Source organism: Phaethon aethereus, assembly GCF_964289735.1.
Source record: "Phaethon aethereus genome assembly, chromosome: 2".
Classification (NCBI taxonomy): Eukaryota; Metazoa; Chordata; class Aves; order Phaethontiformes; family Phaethontidae; genus Phaethon; species Phaethon aethereus.
The window spans coordinates 119,178,483-119,199,655 of NC_138582.1; the positions used below are offsets into that span (position 1 = coordinate 119,178,483).

The window sequence follows — 21,173 nt, forward strand, 5'->3', positions numbered from 1 at the left end:
TGAATGCACCAGGATTCAGTTTGGGAGTTTAGTTATGGGACACACATAAGTCATTGCTTTTCATGTATCCCAGAAGATAGGAAGCTTGATTTGATGTCATTAGAGTTGAAGTTCTTTAATCAATATTTTTTTGAAATGGTCCACTGTTACAGCAGCTGTCATCCCATGCAAAGTCCCTGTGGCCATTCTGAACAGATTAATTATAAGCTTGAAAAATTGTTGAGGCCGAAAACTTTTGAAGACCCTAGCAGATTAGGAAACTAAATTTTATTCTGTGCTATGTGGGTTTTGCAAATAAATTGTATATTGCTTCAGAGAATTCTGACGTGGGGTGTTAACTGCCGTTGTTGTAGGTTTTAAGGGAATCAGAAGGCAGTGCTGTGTTGAAAACCATATAAATCAGTTCTGCATGTCATACGTTCTTTTAAGAAACTGTTAAATGTGCTTGGTATTTTGCTATGTTTCCTATAATCACAGGGAAATGGCAGGCAAGAAGAAAGAAACCCAGCTCCAGGTACAAATCCTAATTACTTGAACAATTCTATAGATGAATAGATTTTTTTCTGCCTTTTTAAGATGTTAAAATGTCAATTCATCTTATTTCAGGCCATAATAACCAATCAAAACCAGTGGGATGAAATGTTGCTGACAAATGGTGTAGTAGGTACTAACTGTTACTATTTTCTGTTTAGTCTCTCATGAAGACATTTACAGTTTTTCATACTTTTCATATCATCTTTAATAAATAGGTGTCATAAATCTAGAAGACTAGTGCCATATTATCTTTTTAAGAAAGGTTATATAAATGTATATATTGTTATGAATATATACTGTCTTCTCTGATAGGTAAATAAATACTTGTCACAAATCATATTATCCATTATTTTATGCACTGCTATAGACCGAGGTTTAGAAAATACCCTTCCAATGTTGTATTCTGTATGATAGGAGTTAAGACACTTCTGTGGAAGTTTTTCCCTAAAATCTTGTGCAGACTAAATTAATACTGTACAGTGGTACTTAGCAGTTAATCAGTCAGCATTCTTGAGAGTGCATGTTCTACGATGTGTATTATCCACAATCGTCAGTTCACTCAGCCCAATAGCAATGTCTCTTAGCTCTCCTAGGAATTGTATTTGGGTAGAAGGAATAAATATGTAATGGGATCATATCTACCAAGGAGTAGTAAAGGGAATTAAATTATCTGCATGGGCACATGGAGGTGAAAATCCTGTAGACTAAAGATCTAGACAAGAATGAAAACTAACAGTGGGAAAAGAAAAAGAACAATTAAAAGGAAAAGAGAGAAATGTAGGCGTTTGGATTAATCATCTCAAATATATTGTGAAGTAGATTGTTGATGTCAAAAGTAATTGAAATAAAAGAGGAAACCCTGATGTATACACTGAATACGCTGATGTATTCATGATGCATTCATTGACTAGGAGAGGACTGAAAGATGCATATGACCACCTTCCCAGTACTTTCCAATACACTCATAAATATGTCTCATTTTAGAAATTCCACAAGTCAGCTGTTTGTAATTCCAAACTATTAAATTTTAGTAATAGATGTATATCAAGCTTGGTGTGGTCCTTGCAAAGCTGTGGTGAATTTATTCAGAAAACTGAAGAATGAATTTGGTGAAGACGATGTGTTGCATTTTGCAGTGGTAAGGATGTAAATTCTGTGTGGAACCTTATTTACATTTTATTTTAAATATATCTTTTTATCTGTCTGCATATACAGAGCTTTCATTTTACTGTCCTTATACTGAGTGCGCACAATTTTGGCCTGGTTGCCTCTTCTGCATATGGCCTCATAATATTTTGTTTAGAGATGGATTAGAAATGGTAATAAATATGGAAGGAGCTATAATAGAAAGGGAGCTGATATCCCACAACTTTTGTTTTCCTTGATGAGATCGCACAAACATTCAAAAGCCGGACTATACGGTTGTAGTTTTAAGTCTGTACATTATTGATTGTCATATTTAAAATTTTTACATCCCTGAAAAATGCTGTTACACCTTTTCCCAAATATTCCTTTGTATTTCATCTTTAAGAGAAGAAAAAGGGGGAATTTAAAAATAAATTACCACAAAACTATAGTAGTAAAAATATTCCTTTACACTAGCAGTATAAAATAGGAGGTATCTATCATATTTAAAGTGGACAAATTTGTTTCACAGATTCAGTTGCTCCCTGATGTTGACCAGGCTATCCTTTCTCATGTTCCTGAAAGTAATTTCAATTGCCTGATCAAAGCATTTTTGCAGAAAATTCATGTATTGTTTATACAGAAAAAAAGTAGGCAGTTATGTTCAGAGATTATCTCAAGTGCTTTCACAGAGTTGACCACATGTCATAAAGAACATAATACTGTGAATAATCTCTTCTGTCAAGACTGCATGGACTACTTCCTCACTTATGTATGTTATTATGACCTACGTGGGAAAACAATACTAGGATAAAGTATTTTTCCGTGATTACCTGCTGTAATACAAAGAGTAACAATCCCATGTTACCAAACCAGTTCATTCTTCATCACCGGCAAGTGCCATAAGGACTGCTAGTTGTATTTAAGACTGCAGTTTGAGTGTGTAACACCAAAGTATATAAGACTAAGTTTTCTTGCAGGCAAAAAGGTTTATAAATACATATATATATACATTAATGCACATACACACTTATGTAAGTAAATAATCTTTTTCATCTGACTTCAGGCAGAGGCTGACAGCATTCCGACTCTGCAACCATTCAGGAATAAATGTGAACCTGTGTTTCTTTTTTGTGTTGTAAGTACATCACATCAGCTTCTTTTAATGTATTGCCTACTTTTGCATTAATTTTTCAGCAGATTAAAAAGAAATGTGAAGCTGTATAAACCATATCTTTACATTCTACAGTATGGAGGATCATATCATAGAATCACAGAATCATAGAATCATAGAATCACAGAATCATAGAATCACAGAATCATAGAATCATAGAATCATAGAATCATAGAATTTTTGCGTTGGAAGGGACCTTTAAAGGTCATCTAGTCCAGCCCCTCTGTAGTGAGCAGCGACATCTTCAACTACATCAGGTTGCTCAGAGTCCCATCCAACCTGACCTGGAATGGTTCCAGGGATGGGGCATCTGTCAGCTCTCTGGGCAACCTGTGCCAGTGTTTTACCACCCTCATAGTGAAAAATTTCTTCCTTATATCTAGTCTAAATCTACCCTCTTTTAGTTTAAAACCATTACCCCTTCTCCTATTGCAACAGGCCCTGCTAAAAAATCTGTCCCCATCTTTCTTAGAAGAGCCCTTTAAGTACTGGAAGGCTGCAATAAGGTCTCCCCTGAGCCTTCTCTTCTTCAGGCTGAACAACCTCAACTCAGCCTGTCCTCACAGGAGAGGTGTTCCAGCCCTCTGATCATTTTGGTGGCCCTCCCCTGGACCTGCTCCAACAGAACCATGTCCTTCCTGTACTGAGGGCTCCAGAGCTGGATGCAGTACTCCAGGTGGGGTCTCACCAGAATGTTTTTTACTTGAGGCTGTTTTCATCAGATGTTGCTTACTTGAGGCTGTTTTCCATGCCTGAATCTGTGGTTCTCGGGCACATTTTTGTTGTGGCTGCTGCACCTAGAGCCATGAAAATTTTGTGGTAGCCACAGTTTTGGTAGTTACTTAGTGAGAAATCAGTTTTCCAGGGTTGCCTCACATAAAGTGTCTACATGTGACTACAGTGAAATTATTATTTTATGCACACCTTCCCTCGGGGAAAAAGAGTTGATATTTCCTGACACTTCATAAGCAACTAAAATTGCATTTTTCACAACTGAGCAATTGTAACAATGAATCACATATTTATTATCTTTCCTTGATGGATATAGAAGGACTATTCTCCTAGGACTCCACTGTAGAGGCAGAGGGGTTTTTTGACTTGAGGGTGCTAGGATTTGAATTCCCGCAACTAAGGGCTGAGAAAATACCTTCGGGACAATTTCAGGTTTGAACCTGAATGCTGCCAAATGCAGTTGGCAGTATCTTTGATCACCGGTAGTTAGCTTCACTATGGTGCTCCTGAGTGTGGTAGAACACGCACTGAAACGTAACGCAAATGAAAAGATAGAAAACTCTGTGTTACGGAAGTTAAGAGCTAGTAAATTCCATATTTGCCTTTACTTCTGACTGTACTGTTAATGGTGAGCCTAGAAATAAGCATAGAAAATGAGACAGAAAAGGAAGGGAGGAAATAAAAGAAAGCAAGCTTCATTCTGGACTAGTAGTAGATTTGGTATTCACTTCGGTGGGCATAGGAAGTAGTCCTGTTGCTGGAAAAAATAGCAAGATAGACCGTGTTCCAAAACTCAAGTTAATGTGTAAACTAAGTGATGAAAACTCACTGAGAGTGTTATTTTCTCTTTTACAGAATGGCAAAATTATTGCAATAGTGAGAGGTGTAAATGCTCCTCTTATAAGTAAGAAAATAGCAGAACTAGTGCGAGAAGAGAGGAAAATTGCAGCTGGACAAAAGAATCGTGCTGAGGTATGCACAAAACATAATTAAATATAAATTAGTATTTTTATTACACTTACATAGTTTCTCTCAATGCCTGTGATAGTATTTTCTATAATGTAATGTTTAATTTTTTGTATTTTTTTCTCATCATCATAGTGACATGTATGAGGGGTTTTTAAAAGAAATTTCCATTAAATGGTACTTCGTAAAAATTTAAGAAATTTAGAGATTAGCCTGTTAATGCAAGAAATTGAGATGGACAAAATGTCACTAGCACATAAAGGTTTTAGTCACCCTTTTTCTTTCAGGACTGAATATTTTTCACATATAACTTAATAAGAATTCATCATACAAAACACAGACAGACATGGGAAATAGTCATGTCTCAGTGCTTGTTTTGAGTGAAAATGGAGATCAAAGAACTCTGCTTGCAGTAAAAAGAAACTTTTAACAAACTGTAACTCAGTTAAAGAAAGTCAGGCTGCCCCAAGGTCTTTCCTAGAATTGCTCTCTTTCCTGGGTAGCAAATATGGTATTACATTAAGATAGAAGTGTTATAAAGAACTGACAGCTGTGTTTGGTGACTGTAGCTTCACACTGATGATGTACTTGTACTGTATTTACAATTACCTTAGGTATGTGAACTTGTTTTCCTAGAGGAGAAAGCATCAGAAGAGACTGTTGAGGAGAATGTACCTGAGGGTAAATATATTTGGTTTATTTTAGAAATGTTTACAGAAAGAAAACAAACAACTGTCTTTTTAGTTATCTGATTAAGGATTGTGTACGTCCAGCACCAATAGACCTTCCTTTGCGTTAATACCATGAGAGGATATGATTGAGGATATCAAACTGAGGGGAAGTTTTTTTCTGTAAGGACTTAAGATATTGGACTGTCATCATTAGTGTTTTCACCCCATTTTGGGAATCTTCAGAATTCAGGTCCCTGGCACACAGCAGCAGTGCTGCATGCCAGGAATTTTCCTGTGTAAAACTAGTGTCTGAAAGTCCCTTCTACACAGCCTCTGTGTTAGCTATGTACTTTTGTTGAGATGGTGTTTGTTAACCCTTGGATGTTCTACAGCAACACCAAGATGGGGGCAACCTTTGAAGATTGGAAGAGTTAATCTCTGAAGGAATGGCACGCCTAGTATTTCAGACTATTTTTCATTAACTTTCATCAGACTAGATTTAAGCACTAATGAACAGACTTACATAAAAGCATAAATTCACAATAGTAGGATAAGGTTCCAAAAGGATTGAAAAATATGCACCATCCTGCTTGTAATTCTCATGTCTATGATTTGTTTCAGACCTGTCATGAGCTGGGACCTACATCTTTTCTATTCTTATTGTTATCTGTGTTTATTGAAGCTTCCTACTGCTTCATATATGCACAGAATGCCATTTGTCAATGATCAGATGGAACAAACTCCTCTGTCCTCAGTCTTCTTCTTTATCTTGTTTTTTTTTTTTCCTGTGATAAGGCATTTGATCACTGTCACAGATTAAGTTGTGTCCATTCTTCTTCCTCTTCATGTTTTCTTTACGGCATGGTTCAAGTGACATGTTCCTGACCTCAGCTTTAAACCCTCTGAGACCTAGTAGTACAGTATTATAAATCTTTTAGCAATTATATACAGACTTTGCACTAATCCACAGAACCTAAATGTGTGACAAAATCAGGGAACAGAGTATTCAGCTTGGGTTCAGTTTCAGGTTAAGGGATCCCTCAGAAGCCATAATACACTAACACTTCGTGATAATATATTCCTTACTGCATGCCAGTGCCTGTGAGTGTTTTCTAGTACTGGAAACAAGCAGTAGTCTGGTGTTTCCATTAGAGCTATCAAGTTCTTCCACAGTGTTTGGGATCTGATTGAATTCCATGCTAATGCTTAACTGTAAACCTCAGATTCTGCAAAGAAAAATGTAGTTTATATTCTCTTCTTACAACTTTCTGTCATTTTCCAAGAAGCTGTATGTTATGGATGTTGTAACTGTACGTCTACAACCAGGAACACCTCTTGTTTTAAACATTAGATTGTGTTAGCAAGCATGTGTTACTTTCACGGTTACTTCTTGCAAATGACTTCAGCATCTACAATGCTAAGGAAACAAACATCTACTATGACATGAAATGTATATTTTACTGGAAATCTCCAATTTTCATACAGATTTTCACTTAGTCAATTTTCCTTCGTAATATTCATTCCTTTCACATTTCTAGTCTTGTACATACAGAGCTCCCCAAACAAAGCACCCATCTTAAACAGTAGCTTTTCCACCACACATACCTGTGTGTGAGCCATTTCTCCACCATATGACCCAAAACACTAGTGATTCATCAGGAATGTGGATTCCAGGGATGGCCAAGGGCAGTCCTGCACTCCAAGATATGCTTTAAGTGCTGGAGTCACTTATTTTTTGCAACTACTGTTTGACCATCTCAATATTAAAATGGATAATTATTTAGAGAAACCCACTTGTAGGTAATGGAAAATTCAGTTATGTATTTATTTTGGTAAATATATTCATTGACACATGTTTTTTTCTCTTTCCTAGAAGAAGTAGTAAGATATTCTGTTGGAATTATAAAACCTGATGATGTCTTAGAGGAACGCGTAGAGGAAATTAAACAAAAGGTAGATAAAATTTGAAGGTTCATTCATCCTATTTAGCATAGGCATAGTAGCAAGTTGTAAGATTAAGTGGATCCTAACTTATGCCCAGGCTCTAGAACAAGACCTGTTAATGCTTCTCTGATAAGGACGATAAAAGCAAGATAATTTTGATCTGAAATAATACGGTATTCAGATTGACACTATTGCTTTAATATTTTGTGTCACTCGGTGAGGTATGACATGGATTCATACTGTGTTGAGGAGAAACACATGAAATCTAGAAACAGAAAAGTATCTTTTTTTCCTCATATTGCAATAGAAACGAGAACTAGAAATTGTGGTGATGAAGTTAATCCTTCTCACAGCATCTTTAAAAATTGTAGGCACACATAAATCAACTAAGCAGTTCCTTATGGAAGAGAGTGTGTGTGCAGACGCATATGACAATGTATGTGTGTAGATGGTGAGGCTAATTCCTGTGCACTAGTAATTGTACACTAGAATTTGTCAGTAGTGCAGTATTTGTTCCTGCAGTGAAGAACATGATTCCAGCAAATACGCAAGGGTGCATCCAAGAATTCAGTATTTGTTTAAGCCATCACACAGTGAAAGAATAATTGTTTTGCCTGCCAGAGTATGATACTATAGTAAAGCACATTTTAATTACAGGGATTTCTCACTGTTTCTGCTACAAAAAAATGCCTCATAACACTATATATCAAGAAAAAACTATGCTCATTTTAAAAAGTGTTATGACAGGGCCAGTGACCTTTGCAGGAAAGAAAATCACAGTGTTGTATAGGTTGTTTTTGCAATCACTCTACCTCGGCCGGAAAGGAAGATCAGTAAGGCAAAAAAAGCAGGCAGTGCTTAAAAGCAATTTAGCTGGAGCTGGGCAGCTGCTAGTTGGCCCTGCCTTTGCCCTGCCTTATGAGGTGTGTACCCATGTTGTTTCCACACGCAGCCCTGTCAAGGTAGTCTGGAAACACTCAGCAGCATCATAGGGGCTTTTAAAGAGCAGAGTGCTGGTAAGTAGATTAATGTTGGCAAATGATCAGTATTGGGGCTGGTTTGTGCCTTTGTTGTTTAAATGTCAGTATATGGTATAAACCTCATACCAGTGGACTCTGGATTTTAATATGTCATGTAAGTGTGCATCTCTTACACATACTTGAATTTAGTGCAGTAATGTAACTTAAAATAGTTAATCATAAAATCAATTTTATTTTTGTTTACCTGTTGTTTTCTAAAGCCAAGTAGTTTAGCCAAATACAACAATTGTTGACAAATATACTTTTATATTACTTCTATGATTATCATATAGTTTATAATAACATTCTTAGAAGTGGTTACATGTTAATCACTGGTTAAAATGAGTTTATACAATGTTAAACAAAAGGGATTATTAACTACAGAAGGAATACCTATGTTGAACTGCACTATATTTTTCACAAACGTTAACTTAGCGGGCATTGTAAACCTGAATTTAGTGAAGTTCTTTGGAAAGCTGGAACTTTAGTGTAGGTAAATGTACCAGTTATATTTAAAATATTTCAGAGAATTTTAAATTTAAGACAGCTTCCAAAATCAATCAAACTTTAGATTTACAATAACATGATTTTGTATATATCCATTTTCAAATGCCACTGACTAATAACTGAATAATTTCAGATTAGAGATGCAGGATTTGGCATTGAAGCAGCAGAGGAGAAAATGCTAACTGAAGAGCAAATCAGAGTATTCTATGCCCGCAATAAAGACCAGGTAAAACCAAACTGAAAACCTAAACAAAAGGAATGGGTAAAACATACCATTGTAGCTCTATGTGTGTGCAAATCTGTCTTGTAAATTTTTAGTATGTTGAAGAACTGAATCAATGTGGATTTAGTACATAGAAAAAAGGAGGTATTCTCTCTCTTTTTTTCTTACTGATTCATACAAATATGGCTTGATAACACTCTCACATTCCAACTAAATTAAACTGAACTCCAATTAAATACCAGAAGATTTTGTAGTTCCTTCTGTTACCAGAATGTGTATGGCCCTGGTCATGGCCCTAAACATAGGCTGTTAGGTGATGAAATGTAGCACAAAACCAAAATCTAGTGTCATCTATATGACAGTACGTATCTATTTGACGCACACTCTTTGAGCCAGAAAATAAGTGATAGTATATATCGCATTTTTTCTTCCTTACAACTTTTATGATGGGGTAGTACTGGGAATAAACACATGCACAGGCAGAAAGAGAAAGCATCTCCACTGAAGTTTATTTTTCTGGCCCTATCCTATATTAGGGGACAACGAATATCTAAGAACAGACTGAAAGTTCAAGAAAACAATGAAATTATGTCAGTCACGATTAAATGGCAGTGGTCTAGCAAACAAGTACATGGATATTGTCAAGTGCTTTGTCAGTATGATAGCTAAAGTTAAGTCTACAGAAGAATCTGAATCACAAAAATGAAGCTGCTTAGCAAATATTTATACCTTCTCCTATTTAAGATCTGCATAAGATAAACAGAGGCTGGAATTATATGCAGACAACTGGTTTGTTTTGATATTATTAGAGGGGCCAATGGAAGGGATCAATGGAAGGGTTGGCATAATCAAAAGAAGCAGCTGGGAAAGTGTTCCTGTGGCATTCCAAATGAATGAGAGTGAGACAAGATGGTTCCTACTGAAGCCAGAGGGAAAAACAAAATCTGAGAGTAATCACCAGATGGCTGCACTATGGTTTAGAAAGGAAGTAACAGGGAGAGCTCGTAAGGAATTGTGAAGAGCTTGGTTTTGGCAAACCTGGGATTCTAGTTTAGACAGAGACAGTTTTGAAATAGAACTAAAAATAAGTTATCTTCATGGGACCAGCAGCCAAATTTGAGACTGGTTAGGTGTCGACAGAGACGTGGGATGAACAAAGACAGGGAAAAAGCATGTGGTGTTTGATATATGGCAGCACAGCAGATCTAGCCAACATTAGGACAGGGAGAATAACAAAACTACTACGAACTATCAGAAGTGGTTCAGAGCACCCTATGCATATTGAGAAGCCAATTATTTGCCATTCTTTAAATGTAATTCTAAGCTGAAAAATAATTATGTTAAAGTGACAATATGGAATATAGATTCCTTTGTGCTCAGTGGGCAAAATTATTCCTGATTTAATACACTGCAAGCTTGCTAAAGGTCTAGAGGCTGTTTATTATAATAGAATGGAGACGCAAGGTAATAGACCTTCAGATATAATTAGAAGCAGAAATTATTTTTAATGATGAAGCTGGGGGAGCCAGGACAGCCAAATCTGATAGCCACATCTATTTCTTTCAACATGAGCAAGTTGTGCTTTTGAAGCCACAACGGTATAGATACTCCTTTTATGCATCATACTAAATGTTTTTGTATTTGCATTTATTCCGTCTCTTTTGAGTTTGTGCTTCTTGTGAAATGGGTTAAGTTTATGCAAAGATATGAAGTTAATTGAAAGAGAAAAGCAATTAATTGAAAGCACACATGTGCATTTTTCATCCTCGTATTATTAAAGGAAAACTGTATCATACACAATCAGATGAGGATGACTGGTAAAGAAAAGGTTTAGTCAAGTATTTAAAAGGAGAGAGGATATTTGAGGAAATTCACAATATTGAAGAAAAAGGTGACACATGAGGAAAAAATATTCAAAACTCACAACAGCTTCAAAAGTTATTTTCTGATGAAAATGTACATTTATAGGATTGAAGGTTGAAACTGAAGAAATGAAAAGAACATAGCAAAGAGAATGAATGAAAAGTCTACAGATGTCTTGCAAATATCTCAATGTTCTATATTTGTATCCAGCTACATGATTTTTACTTTCAAAAATTATGCCTGGAACTGTATTGCAGTTAATTATGTCACACTATATGTGCTACTGCAAGCATAGCATTTGATCACATTGAGTTTTTAGATCATTTTCTTCACTCTTGTCATTTGCATTTTAATCTGAAAGAACATGTGGTACTTGTTTAATGTAATTTTATTACTTCCTTTACCTCAATTAATTGTGTTTTAGACATTTTATAGTGGTGTTGTCTCAAATGATTGATCAAAAAACTTCCCAGACAATTTGACAGGCTTTTGAGTAATGTATGTGAATGCCATTTTAGAACAGGAATTATGAGTTACTTTGGGAAGGATGGTGATCTCATCTCTCATGATAAACTCAGAGTTCCTGCAAATTTTTTTTTTTAGCCTGATTTTGATGATTTTGTTCAATTCATGATGAGTGGACCATGCCACGTTTTGGTTATCACTAAAAAAGAAGCAACTGATGCTATTCCTCACTGGAAAGAACTACGTAAATTGAGTGAGAGTGTGCCTGAGAAGCCTGAGTCTGAGAAACCAGACAGGTAACTAACACTGAAAATGTGTATATGTGATCCGGTTGCAGTATTTGGAGCACACCATAAACCAAGTCACATTCTTGCAGATGCTCACGTGCATGTGGGCACAGGGTCCAGAGAATAGGCAGTGTTCTTCATCTGGTCTTTCACAAGACCATCACCAGAGGTGCAATCACAGTTCCTGTGAGAACATAGAAACTCCTTGCTTCCTAGGTAAGGACAACGAGCAAAGGGCACTGATCTCTCGCCATTCTGAACTACCTGTGGATGGGTTTTCACACCAGTGGGAACAGTGCTATACTTCAAAGCCATTGTACTCTATGCAATTCCATTTCACACTAGTTCACCCAGACAAAGTGACTGCCAGCATTGCCCATTGAGGGCTGCACGCTTGCCCATGTTTACTCTTATGTAGGATGGGAAGCTATAGATGTGGCCCAAGGGAGACTAGGTGACACCTGAACCATGCTGTGCTCCCTGGGACCACTGTGTAAAAGCCAGTAAACAAGTGTGAGCATTTGGGGTTTTGTGTGTGTGTGTGTCCCCACTCCAAGATGCATAAAAATATTGTAAGGATTAGCTGTTCACAACCATGGTATCTCGAAATACCTGTTTTTCTCCTATGCCAAATATTTGTAGAGAATTTAAAAGAGGATGATAGTTGTATACACAGCATCAGGCAATAAAGAGAGTATTCACAAAAATTCAAGCATTGGATCAAGTTTTATATTTAGACATGAGATTTACTTCAAGCAACATGAATTTAAATACTTTTTTCCAAAAAAAATTTGTCATAATAATTGATATTTTTGTTGATGCCTGCTGTATCCCTTTCTACATTAATTTAAGTACAGCTGGGGAATACTGCATTTTCTGTAAGTGGCCAAGAGTGACTGTATTCACATAGTTAAATAAACCTTAGAAATACAGGCAAATAATAATGAGAAGTATCTCTGCTAAAGACAATTCTGTCATGTTATCATTTCTATGCTCATGCTGTGCAGGAATTAAGCACAATCCTTTTATTGGTCATTCATTATAAACTGTACACTTGTCGGTGGTAATTCTGTCTAGTGAAACAGAGAGACTATTTTGAATAAGCTAGAGGGGAATTCAAAAAGCTGCATGGCTGAGATTTCTCTTTCACAGCACATGACAAGGCACTTTTTGAGAAGATTAATAATTCTCTTCTCAGAAACATTACTTCAATCATGAATCTGTATTTAATAAAAACTTAGTTTGGCATTCTATTCTTATGTTTCACTAAACTTTAAGAAAATACATTTTCAAGAAGTCCACTGTTAACAAAATGCATGCAGTGACCTAAACATTGTATTATTTTGTGTCTCGTTAGGTTGGAAGAAACTGTAGAAACTGAGAGTATATTAAGTATATGTGACATGCAAGACAGTGTAGAAGATGCCAGCAGGCAACTTGCCTTCTTTTTCCCGAATTTTGATAAAAAGGAAACAGACCAAAAAGTTGAAAAGACTTTAGCCTTAATTAGACCTTCTCTCTTAAAGGAAAGACGGCGTAAGTGTTAATAACTACATTTTCCATTGAGGGTATAGAAAAAGTCTCATATTTTGAACTTTAAAAATTCTAACTCTAATAAAGAACACTCTAATAAAGTGTTCTTACATTATATTGTCTCACCAGCACTAGGCTGACAGTAATCTTTGTCAGGAAAAAAAGTTACATGGTTAATGTTTTTGATATATTGAGAATGTAAATGTCAACACTTTTTCCTTTGCCTGATTTTTCAAGAATGTCTTTAGATTGTATATTTGAATGGACTGTTTCTAGAATATCTCTCATAGAAGCTAGGAATTTCAAAGTATAGTGTAGGGGATCGTACTTCCTGCCATAATAAAGCGATTGATAGTATCCTTGAATGGATATTCCTACTGAAGTTTCTGAAGTGAGAGAAAGCCTTAAGAAGGTGAGCATCAGATTTCCGAGTGTCCAGGCAACTACTGAAGCCCTCTAGCAGTTGCTTTAAATTAGTTTTCTGTTCTTCAGTTAAGAAACTAATTAATCTGTAAAAAATTAACATTATGATTGGAAAGTCCATGTCATTTCTGTGCAAGTGTGCAAATTAATGAATGGATGACAATTTAGCATTATTTCAATATTTTAAACAGATTCTATCATCCAAAGAATAAAAGATGATGGCTTCAAAATAGCGATGCAGAAAGAAATAATCCTATCTAAAGAACAAATATGTGAATTTTACAAAGAGCATGAAAATCAAGATTACTTCCCAGTCCTTCTAGAGCAAATGACCAGGTAGGTTGAATGAAAAATGAGTATGTGGATCCATAAATAAGACTGAAATTTTCACAATGAATACTTATCCTGAATAATACATGGCTACAAGATACCCATGTATCTGTGAGTTTAGTAAAACTCGGAAACAGGACCAGACAACTGCAGATAATGAGATAATTCCTAAGTATAGTAGATAAATAAATCAGGTTTTTAAAAATTACTAGCTACTCCATATTGCTATATGTAGGATGTTGAAGTCAGTGGCCAATTCCATTGATTTCGGTGAAAAAAGTTGAGCTCTGCTCTGGAAGCTCCAGGGAGACCTTATTGCAACCTTCCAGTACTTAAAGGGGGCTTCTAAGAAAGATGAGGACAAACTTTTTAGCAGGGTCTATTGTGATAGGAGAAGGGGTAATGGTTTTAAACTAAAAGAGGGCAGATTCAGACTAGATATAAGGAAGAAATATTTCACCATGAGGGTAGTGAAACACTGGTACAGTATTGCCCAGAGAGGTGGTAGATGCCCCATCCCTGAAAACATTCCAGGTCAGGTTGGACGGGGCTCTGAGCAACCTGATCTAGTTGAAGATGTCCCTGCTCACTACAGAGGGGTTGGGCTAGATGACCTTAAAAGGTCCCTTCCAACCCAAAAATTCTATGATTTTATGATTTAGATTGTCTGTAGGAAAGTTCTTATATCTTAATCCAGGCTTTGTGCTGGATTCCTTGGGGAAGAAAAATAAATTGTGTTTGGATATTGCCTTCATATGAAATTGGGACATGGCTGGGACAAATAAAAAAACTTATTAGCTGATCAGCATTTAATTCTAATAATAAAGACATAGCCCAATGCTGCAACATTCCTGCTGTCGTGTAACTTTGAAATTTAAATTTGTATTTAAGTCCCATAAGGTTTTATCAGATTGTTTAATCAGCTGTTTAAATGGTGATGGATTTTTAAATCCTCCAATACCAAGGCTCATTTTCCTGGCCTGGACTATATATAATCAAATTCCTTTTACAAATTACAGAGTTTAATATTTGATGTTTTTAATGCCAGTTTTCCCATTTTACAGTGGTCCAACTCTTGTACTTGCTCTAACACGAGAAAATGCTATAGCACACTGGAGAGATTTATTAGGCCCAAAGACTGTTGAAGAGGCTAAGAAGGAAAATCCAAACAGGTAATACTCGCAATAGTAATCTATCATTCACAGCTTCCAATTTACTTTCGCATTCCTCTTCTCAATGAGTACCACATTCCAGCTGGTGTAACTATAGTGCCATCATCTGGAAACTGCTGTATATTCCTGCAGTTTGTTAAGCCTGGAAGAAGTATTGTAGTACAAATCGTGACTATAGCATTTTTTGAGAAATAATGGTTACTAAACATAATGAAAAACTGATTTTAAAAAAGGGTATTGAAGCAAAACCAGATCTCTCGAGTCAGAGAAAAATCTTTGATTGCCAGAAGTACATACCACAGGAAGAATCCACCTGTAATAATCTTTTTATAATCCTGCTCTGACAGTCATAGGAACAGGTTACTTGTCTGTTAAGTTGCATCTTTGTGACCTCGCATGGCAATTTTTAAGTCTTTGTGGTCTAGAGAAGTATTGCTACTGATTTTCTACATGCAAAAAATATTGGTAATATCTCGTGCTTATTGATTTTTTTTTCTGGAAATATCACTATTATTTTTTAGAACAGATTCTTATTTTCTTAGCTTAATGAAAACTTTCCATCAGTAGCATATTTTATTTGTGACTAATTTTCTTCTACACACCTTATAAATTAACATCTTGGTTTTACCTTCTTATTTTATTGTTCTAAGAAACTGCTGTGTTATCATCTTACCTGTTGTGTTTCATTAAGCAAGAACTGTTGTTATCTTGGAAACATAACAAGATGACGGTTAGGAGGGAAGGTGTTCATATTTCAGGTGGTTAATTAAAAAGTTGATTGTTCTTTCTGTAGACAATGAAGAGTTCTTACTCCTACAGAGAGATGATCAAGCACTTAAGTCACCAGATAATCATTAATTTATATTCACTGGGTTAAGGCTAGTCATAGTTGAAGCTCAAAATGGCCTTCAAATAACTTACTCTTTTCATGACTCTTAGTTTACGTGCAAAGTATGCAGTCAACAACATACCTATTGGTCAGCTGCATGGTAGTTCTACACCCGATGATGCCCAGAAGGAATTACAGTTCTTCTTCCCTCAGGAGCACACACTGGCATTAATCAAACCTGCTGCTGCTAAGAAGCATAAAGGTAAGTGATCTAGAAAGTATGGACTATGTCTACAAAATATGAGCAATGTACACTGCAGTAAATCATCTCAGATGCGGTCTTTTTATTCTCTGAAATGCTTTTTCCATGCAGAGAAATACTTTTACAGGGCTCACATAATTTATATAGAGGCCTCAAATGTCACATTTCCTTTGTGTAAGCTGCCTATAGCTCTTTCTTCACAATAATGGTGGTGAATTGAAGTGAGAGAGTTCTTAGCAAAGTTAAAGAGTTTAAAAGCCGGGCGCTTGTGCAAACTAGCCATCCAGCATCCTTCTAAGTCAAAGGAGAGGGAGGCTTTCCAAATTCATGTTACTTATTTCAGACAGACTTATTTTGACTGAGTCAAAAAGGGTCATTGCTCAGTTAGGCACATTCCCATCCTTCGTTTAACTCACTATTAGACAAAGGGAATGAGGAGGAAAGATCAAAGTAAAAAGCACATTATGTACAATTTGAAAACTTACCTTAAAGATTTTTGCTGCCACTTTTTTTATGCCCTCTATCCAGAACCTCTTCTTGGAATTCTTCTTTTCTGTCTTAACAACTTTTAGTAGTCTTTATAATGTTAGTTCATCATTGGCTTCTGTGAGTCTTTCTTCCCCTCTTGTAACGATCCAGATCAATTTTAGCAGGCCAGCTGGTGTGTGATGTAGCATTACAGCTACAGTCCATGTTCTGTCCAGTGCAAGAAACAGCAGTGAATGTTACTGGCATAGTTTATAACAGTCCGGGTTTGTCATCTGCATAGAGATGGATTAGTGTAATGACAATGGTTTCTGTGTATTTTAGAGGACTGTTGAAGAGTTTGTCATATTGTCCATGATTGTTTGATACTGTAAGTGGAATTTTAATACGTACTGGTGATTTTTTTTTTTTTAAATCTAGTATTTTCTGAAACTTTTAAAGTTTTGGATGTTTTTTTGCATCTAAATTTTAAATTTTGTTGCATCTAAACTATTTCAATCAAGAATGAGTTTGCTTGTTATTCTCCTAGATGACATTATGCAAAAAGTTAAAGATGCTGGATTTACCATCTCAAAGATTAAAGAAGAATCTTTAACTCGTGAAATGGCTACACAGTTTTATACGGATCACATAGGAAAACCCTTTTTTGAACAGTTAGTGACTTGTATGACTGAGTAAGTGTCTTGTTATACAATATTGAGGTATGGAAGTATACATATAAATTTTAATTTACAGTGCCAAAAAACATGCTACACCCAAAGTGGGCTAAGGATTTTACATTCTGTCACTCCTTCTGGCAAGTTTAGTGGCTTCTAACATGGACTACTCTTCCTTTAAAAGGAAGATTTAAAATTATTTCCAAACTTATGAATAGTGACTATTATTTTGGATATTTTTCTCAAAAAAAGAACACATTTCTGATGGAATCTTTGATCCTCCCATGTAGGACAAATATCTTCCTCATAATATTGTTAGTATAGCTGTTGATAAAATGCTATGTATTGTCTTGCTTCAGAAATTATTGGATGAGAATGTCTTCAGGACGAAAAGTCTAAATCCAAATAGCTGATCGTCATAATCTTTTTGGCTTTCAAATACAGGATATTGTCTTAAAACAGAAACAAAGTTTAAAATTTAAACAGTTTAACAAAATTCAGATAGTGTAATGCTTACCATAACCCTTCGTGGTACCTCTGAAGTCAGAGCTAAGTCTGCATCTCGGAGTAGTGTAAGAGCTTTCTTACATTGATTTTACAGGGGCCCATCGGTGATAATGGTCTTAACAAAGGAAAATGCTGTGGACGAGTGGAGGCAACTAATGGGTCCAACCGACCCAGAACTGGCAAAAGAGACCTCTCCTGAATCAATTCGAGCTCAGTTTGCACAAGATATTTTGTCTAATGCTGTTCATGGATCATCTAATAGAGAACATGCACTGAAAAGCATTGAGTGCGTATTTGGAGAGATTGATATAGATTGAACAAGTAAGATGCAATCTCTGAAAATTTGTATTCATGTCATATTTTCCCTCATACTCCATTCATTTTTTTATCAGTCAGTTTTTCGTTGTCAGCTTTGCCATATTGCAAAGCATATCAATGTAACAAGTAATACCTGCTAGAAGTTTGATGTTAGTAATGATTTCTTTATGTATGCTTAGTAGATAGTTTTTCTTTTATTACTTTAATAGATCTATGCCTTTCCAATAGTTCCAGAAGTCTAAAGTGTTTTGTATAAAGCTACCTTAAAAAAACAGGGTCAAGGAAAGTCATTAAAACACCATTAATGACACATCCACTGTGATGTGGATCAACTCCTCCAGTTCAGCCTACAAAGAAGAAATGCTGAAAGGTAGTGGAGGCACTGCTACAACACTGGCAGGGAGCTGCAGCAAGTATGAGAATGTTCCACAAGGGAGAAGGAGCCAAGCATGACCGCAGCACAGGCTGTGCCCTCACTGGTGGGGCACAGACCCACAGCATCCAAGCAGAACTGGGTAGCCACATCTGTCAACAATTCCATCCAAAGCAAATAATGAACCAGGTCCAGGACCCATCAAGGGTCCAGTCAGGAACAACAGGCAAGAAGGCCAAAGATGCATATTCCTGCAACACAGCTCAGGCAAGGATTAAGCACAAGTATGAGCTTAAATAGGGCTCCTGGGCCGGTTGGCCAACGATATGGGTGTGTATCCCAGGTGAGACTGCTCAGGGCTATTAAGGCCTATTGCTTCCCTCAGGGTCCTGAAAAACATTTGCACTGCTTATTTAACCTTTCCCTAAAAATCTAACAATTACTGTCACAGGTAGGGTAATAAACTTGGAGGTCCTTTCCAGACCATTGGCTCAATTCAAATATATCAGATGAAGTAAAATATAAAGTCAACTCTTACATAACAGCTATTCTTGACATATACCTCCTTGCCAAACTAGTGAATTTGTATCCTGTCTCAGTCTAGCTTGTCTGGCCTTCGTGAAGAACACAAATATTCTTCTGTAGCTGATCTATTCTCACTTTTGCTGCCCAAGTCTGTTGAAAGTTGAGCTACTAAAGAATGGCATTTAATTAAAGCAGTTTGCTTACAGCATTGATTACAAGTGCAAAGTCCAGAAAGAATGAAGTCTTTCTCGCACTTTCCTTATTACTCTTATTACATTTAATGCAACTTAGCTGTTTTAAAGAGCTTCCTGACAAATATTTCTGTTGTGATGGGGCATTTGTTGTTATAGACATTCCTCCAGCAGAAGTTGGACTGAGCATTCTCCTGGTGGCCCATTTTCACCTACAGCTGCTTTATTGCCATAAACTCGGCTTGAGGCTAGCTAGCCTGTAGGAAGCTATGATTAGTGCAGAATTTATATATCACCTCTTCAGGTGATTTCTGAGAAACATGTTTCAGAATTGCTGTATGTTTTTTGGCTTGTTTCTTTCTTCAAAAACCCATTAAAACTGTTCTTCCTGGCATTATTTCAGCACTCTGTGTCTTTTGGGTGCTGGTACGTTGTACTTTAAACCAAGCAGCAGTCTCAGAAAAGGCCTGAGTAGGGCAATTTCACAGAATCACAGAATCACAGAATCACTAGGTTGGAAAGGACCTTTAAGATCATCAAGTCCAACCATTAATCCAGAACCACCATGTCCCCTAAACCATGTCCTGAAGCGCCACATCCACACGTTTTTTGAACACTTCCAGGGATGGCGACTCCACCACCTCCCTGGGCAGCCTGTTCCAATGCCTGACCACCCTCTCAGTGAAGAAATTTTTCCTAATATCCAATCTAAACCTCCCCTGGCGCAACTTGAGGCCATTTCCTCTTGTCCTATCACTAGTTACTTGGGAGAAGAGACCAACACCCTCATCGCCACAAGCCCCTTTCAGGTAGTTGTAGAGAGCGATAAGGTCTCCCCTCAGCCTCCTCTTCTCCAGAGTAAACAACCCCAGTTCCCTCAGCCGCTCCTCATAAGACATGTGCTCCAGACCCCTCACCAGCTTCGTTGCCCTTCTCTGGACACGCTCCAGCACCTCAACATCCTTCTTGTAGTGAGGGGCCCAAAACTGAACACAGTATTCAAGGTGCGGCCTCACCAGTGCCGAGTACAGGGGCACAATCACTTCCCTGCTCCTGCTGGCCACACTATTCCTGATACAGGCCAGGACGCTGTTGGCCTTCTTGGCCACCTGGGCACACTGCCGGCTCATATTCAGCCGGCTGTCAACCAGCACCCCCAGGTCCCTTTCCGCCGGGCTGCTCTCCAGCCACTCCTCCCCAAGCCTGTAGCATTGCATGGGGTTGTTGTGGCCAAAGTGCAGGACCCTGCACTTGGCCTTATTAAACCTCATACAGTTGGCCTCTGCCCATCGATCCAGCCTGTCCAGATCCCTCTGCAGAGCCCTCCTACCCTCCAGCAGATCAACACTCCCACTCAGCTTGGTGTCATCTGCAAACTTACTGAGGGAGCACTCGATTCCCTCATCCAGATCATCTATAAAGATATTGAACAAGACTGGTCCCAGAACCGAGCCCTGGGGAACACCACTCGTGACCGGCCGCCAGCCGGATTTAACGCCATTCACCACAACTCTCTGGGCTCGGCCATCCAGCCAGTTCCTCACCCAGCGAAGAGTAAACCCGTCTAAGCCTCGAGCCGCCAGTTTCTCCAGGAGAATGCTGTGGGAGACGCTGTCAAAGGCTTTACTAAAGTCCAGGTAGACAGCGTCCACAGCCTTTCCCTCATCCACTAGGCGGGTCACCTGGTCATAGAAGGAGATCAGGTTGGTCAAGCAGGACCTGCCTTTCATGAACCCATGCTGGCTGGGCCTGATCCTTTGGCTGTTCTGCAGATGCCCTGTGAGCACTCTCAAAACCAACCGCTCCATAATCTTCCCTGGAACAGAGGTCAGGCTGACAGGCCTGTAGTTCCCAGGATCCTCCTTCCGGCCTTTCTTGTAGACGGGTGTCACATTGGCAAGCCTCCAGTCTTCTGGGACCTCCCCTGTTAACCAGGACTGCTGATAAACGATGGAGAGTGGCTTGGCAAGCTCCTCCGCCAGCTCTCTCAGTACTCTCGGGTGGATCCCATCAGGCCCCATAGACTTGTGGATGTCCAGGTGGCTTAGCATGTCCTTG

At 37.7% G+C, this 21,173-nt stretch overlaps 1 protein-coding gene across 1 annotated transcript; it reads left to right on the forward strand.

Annotated features, from left to right (window-relative positions):
* Positions 1-481: 481 nt before the first annotated feature.
* On the forward strand, positions 482-18,025 carry NME8 (NME/NM23 family member 8; the record flags this gene model as incomplete). Its single annotated transcript, XM_082014778.1, has 15 exons — positions 482-514; positions 607-664; positions 1,566-1,672; positions 2,726-2,797; positions 4,421-4,537; positions 5,146-5,212; positions 7,076-7,155; positions 8,806-8,898; positions 11,362-11,519; positions 12,868-13,046; positions 13,658-13,802; positions 14,861-14,968; positions 15,908-16,059; positions 17,075-17,219; positions 17,803-18,025. The coding sequence occupies 15 exons, from the start codon at positions 482-484 to the stop codon at positions 18,023-18,025; spliced, it is 1,737 nt and encodes a 578-aa protein (XP_081870904.1).
* Between the last annotated feature and the right edge of the window lie 3,148 nt (positions 18,026-21,173).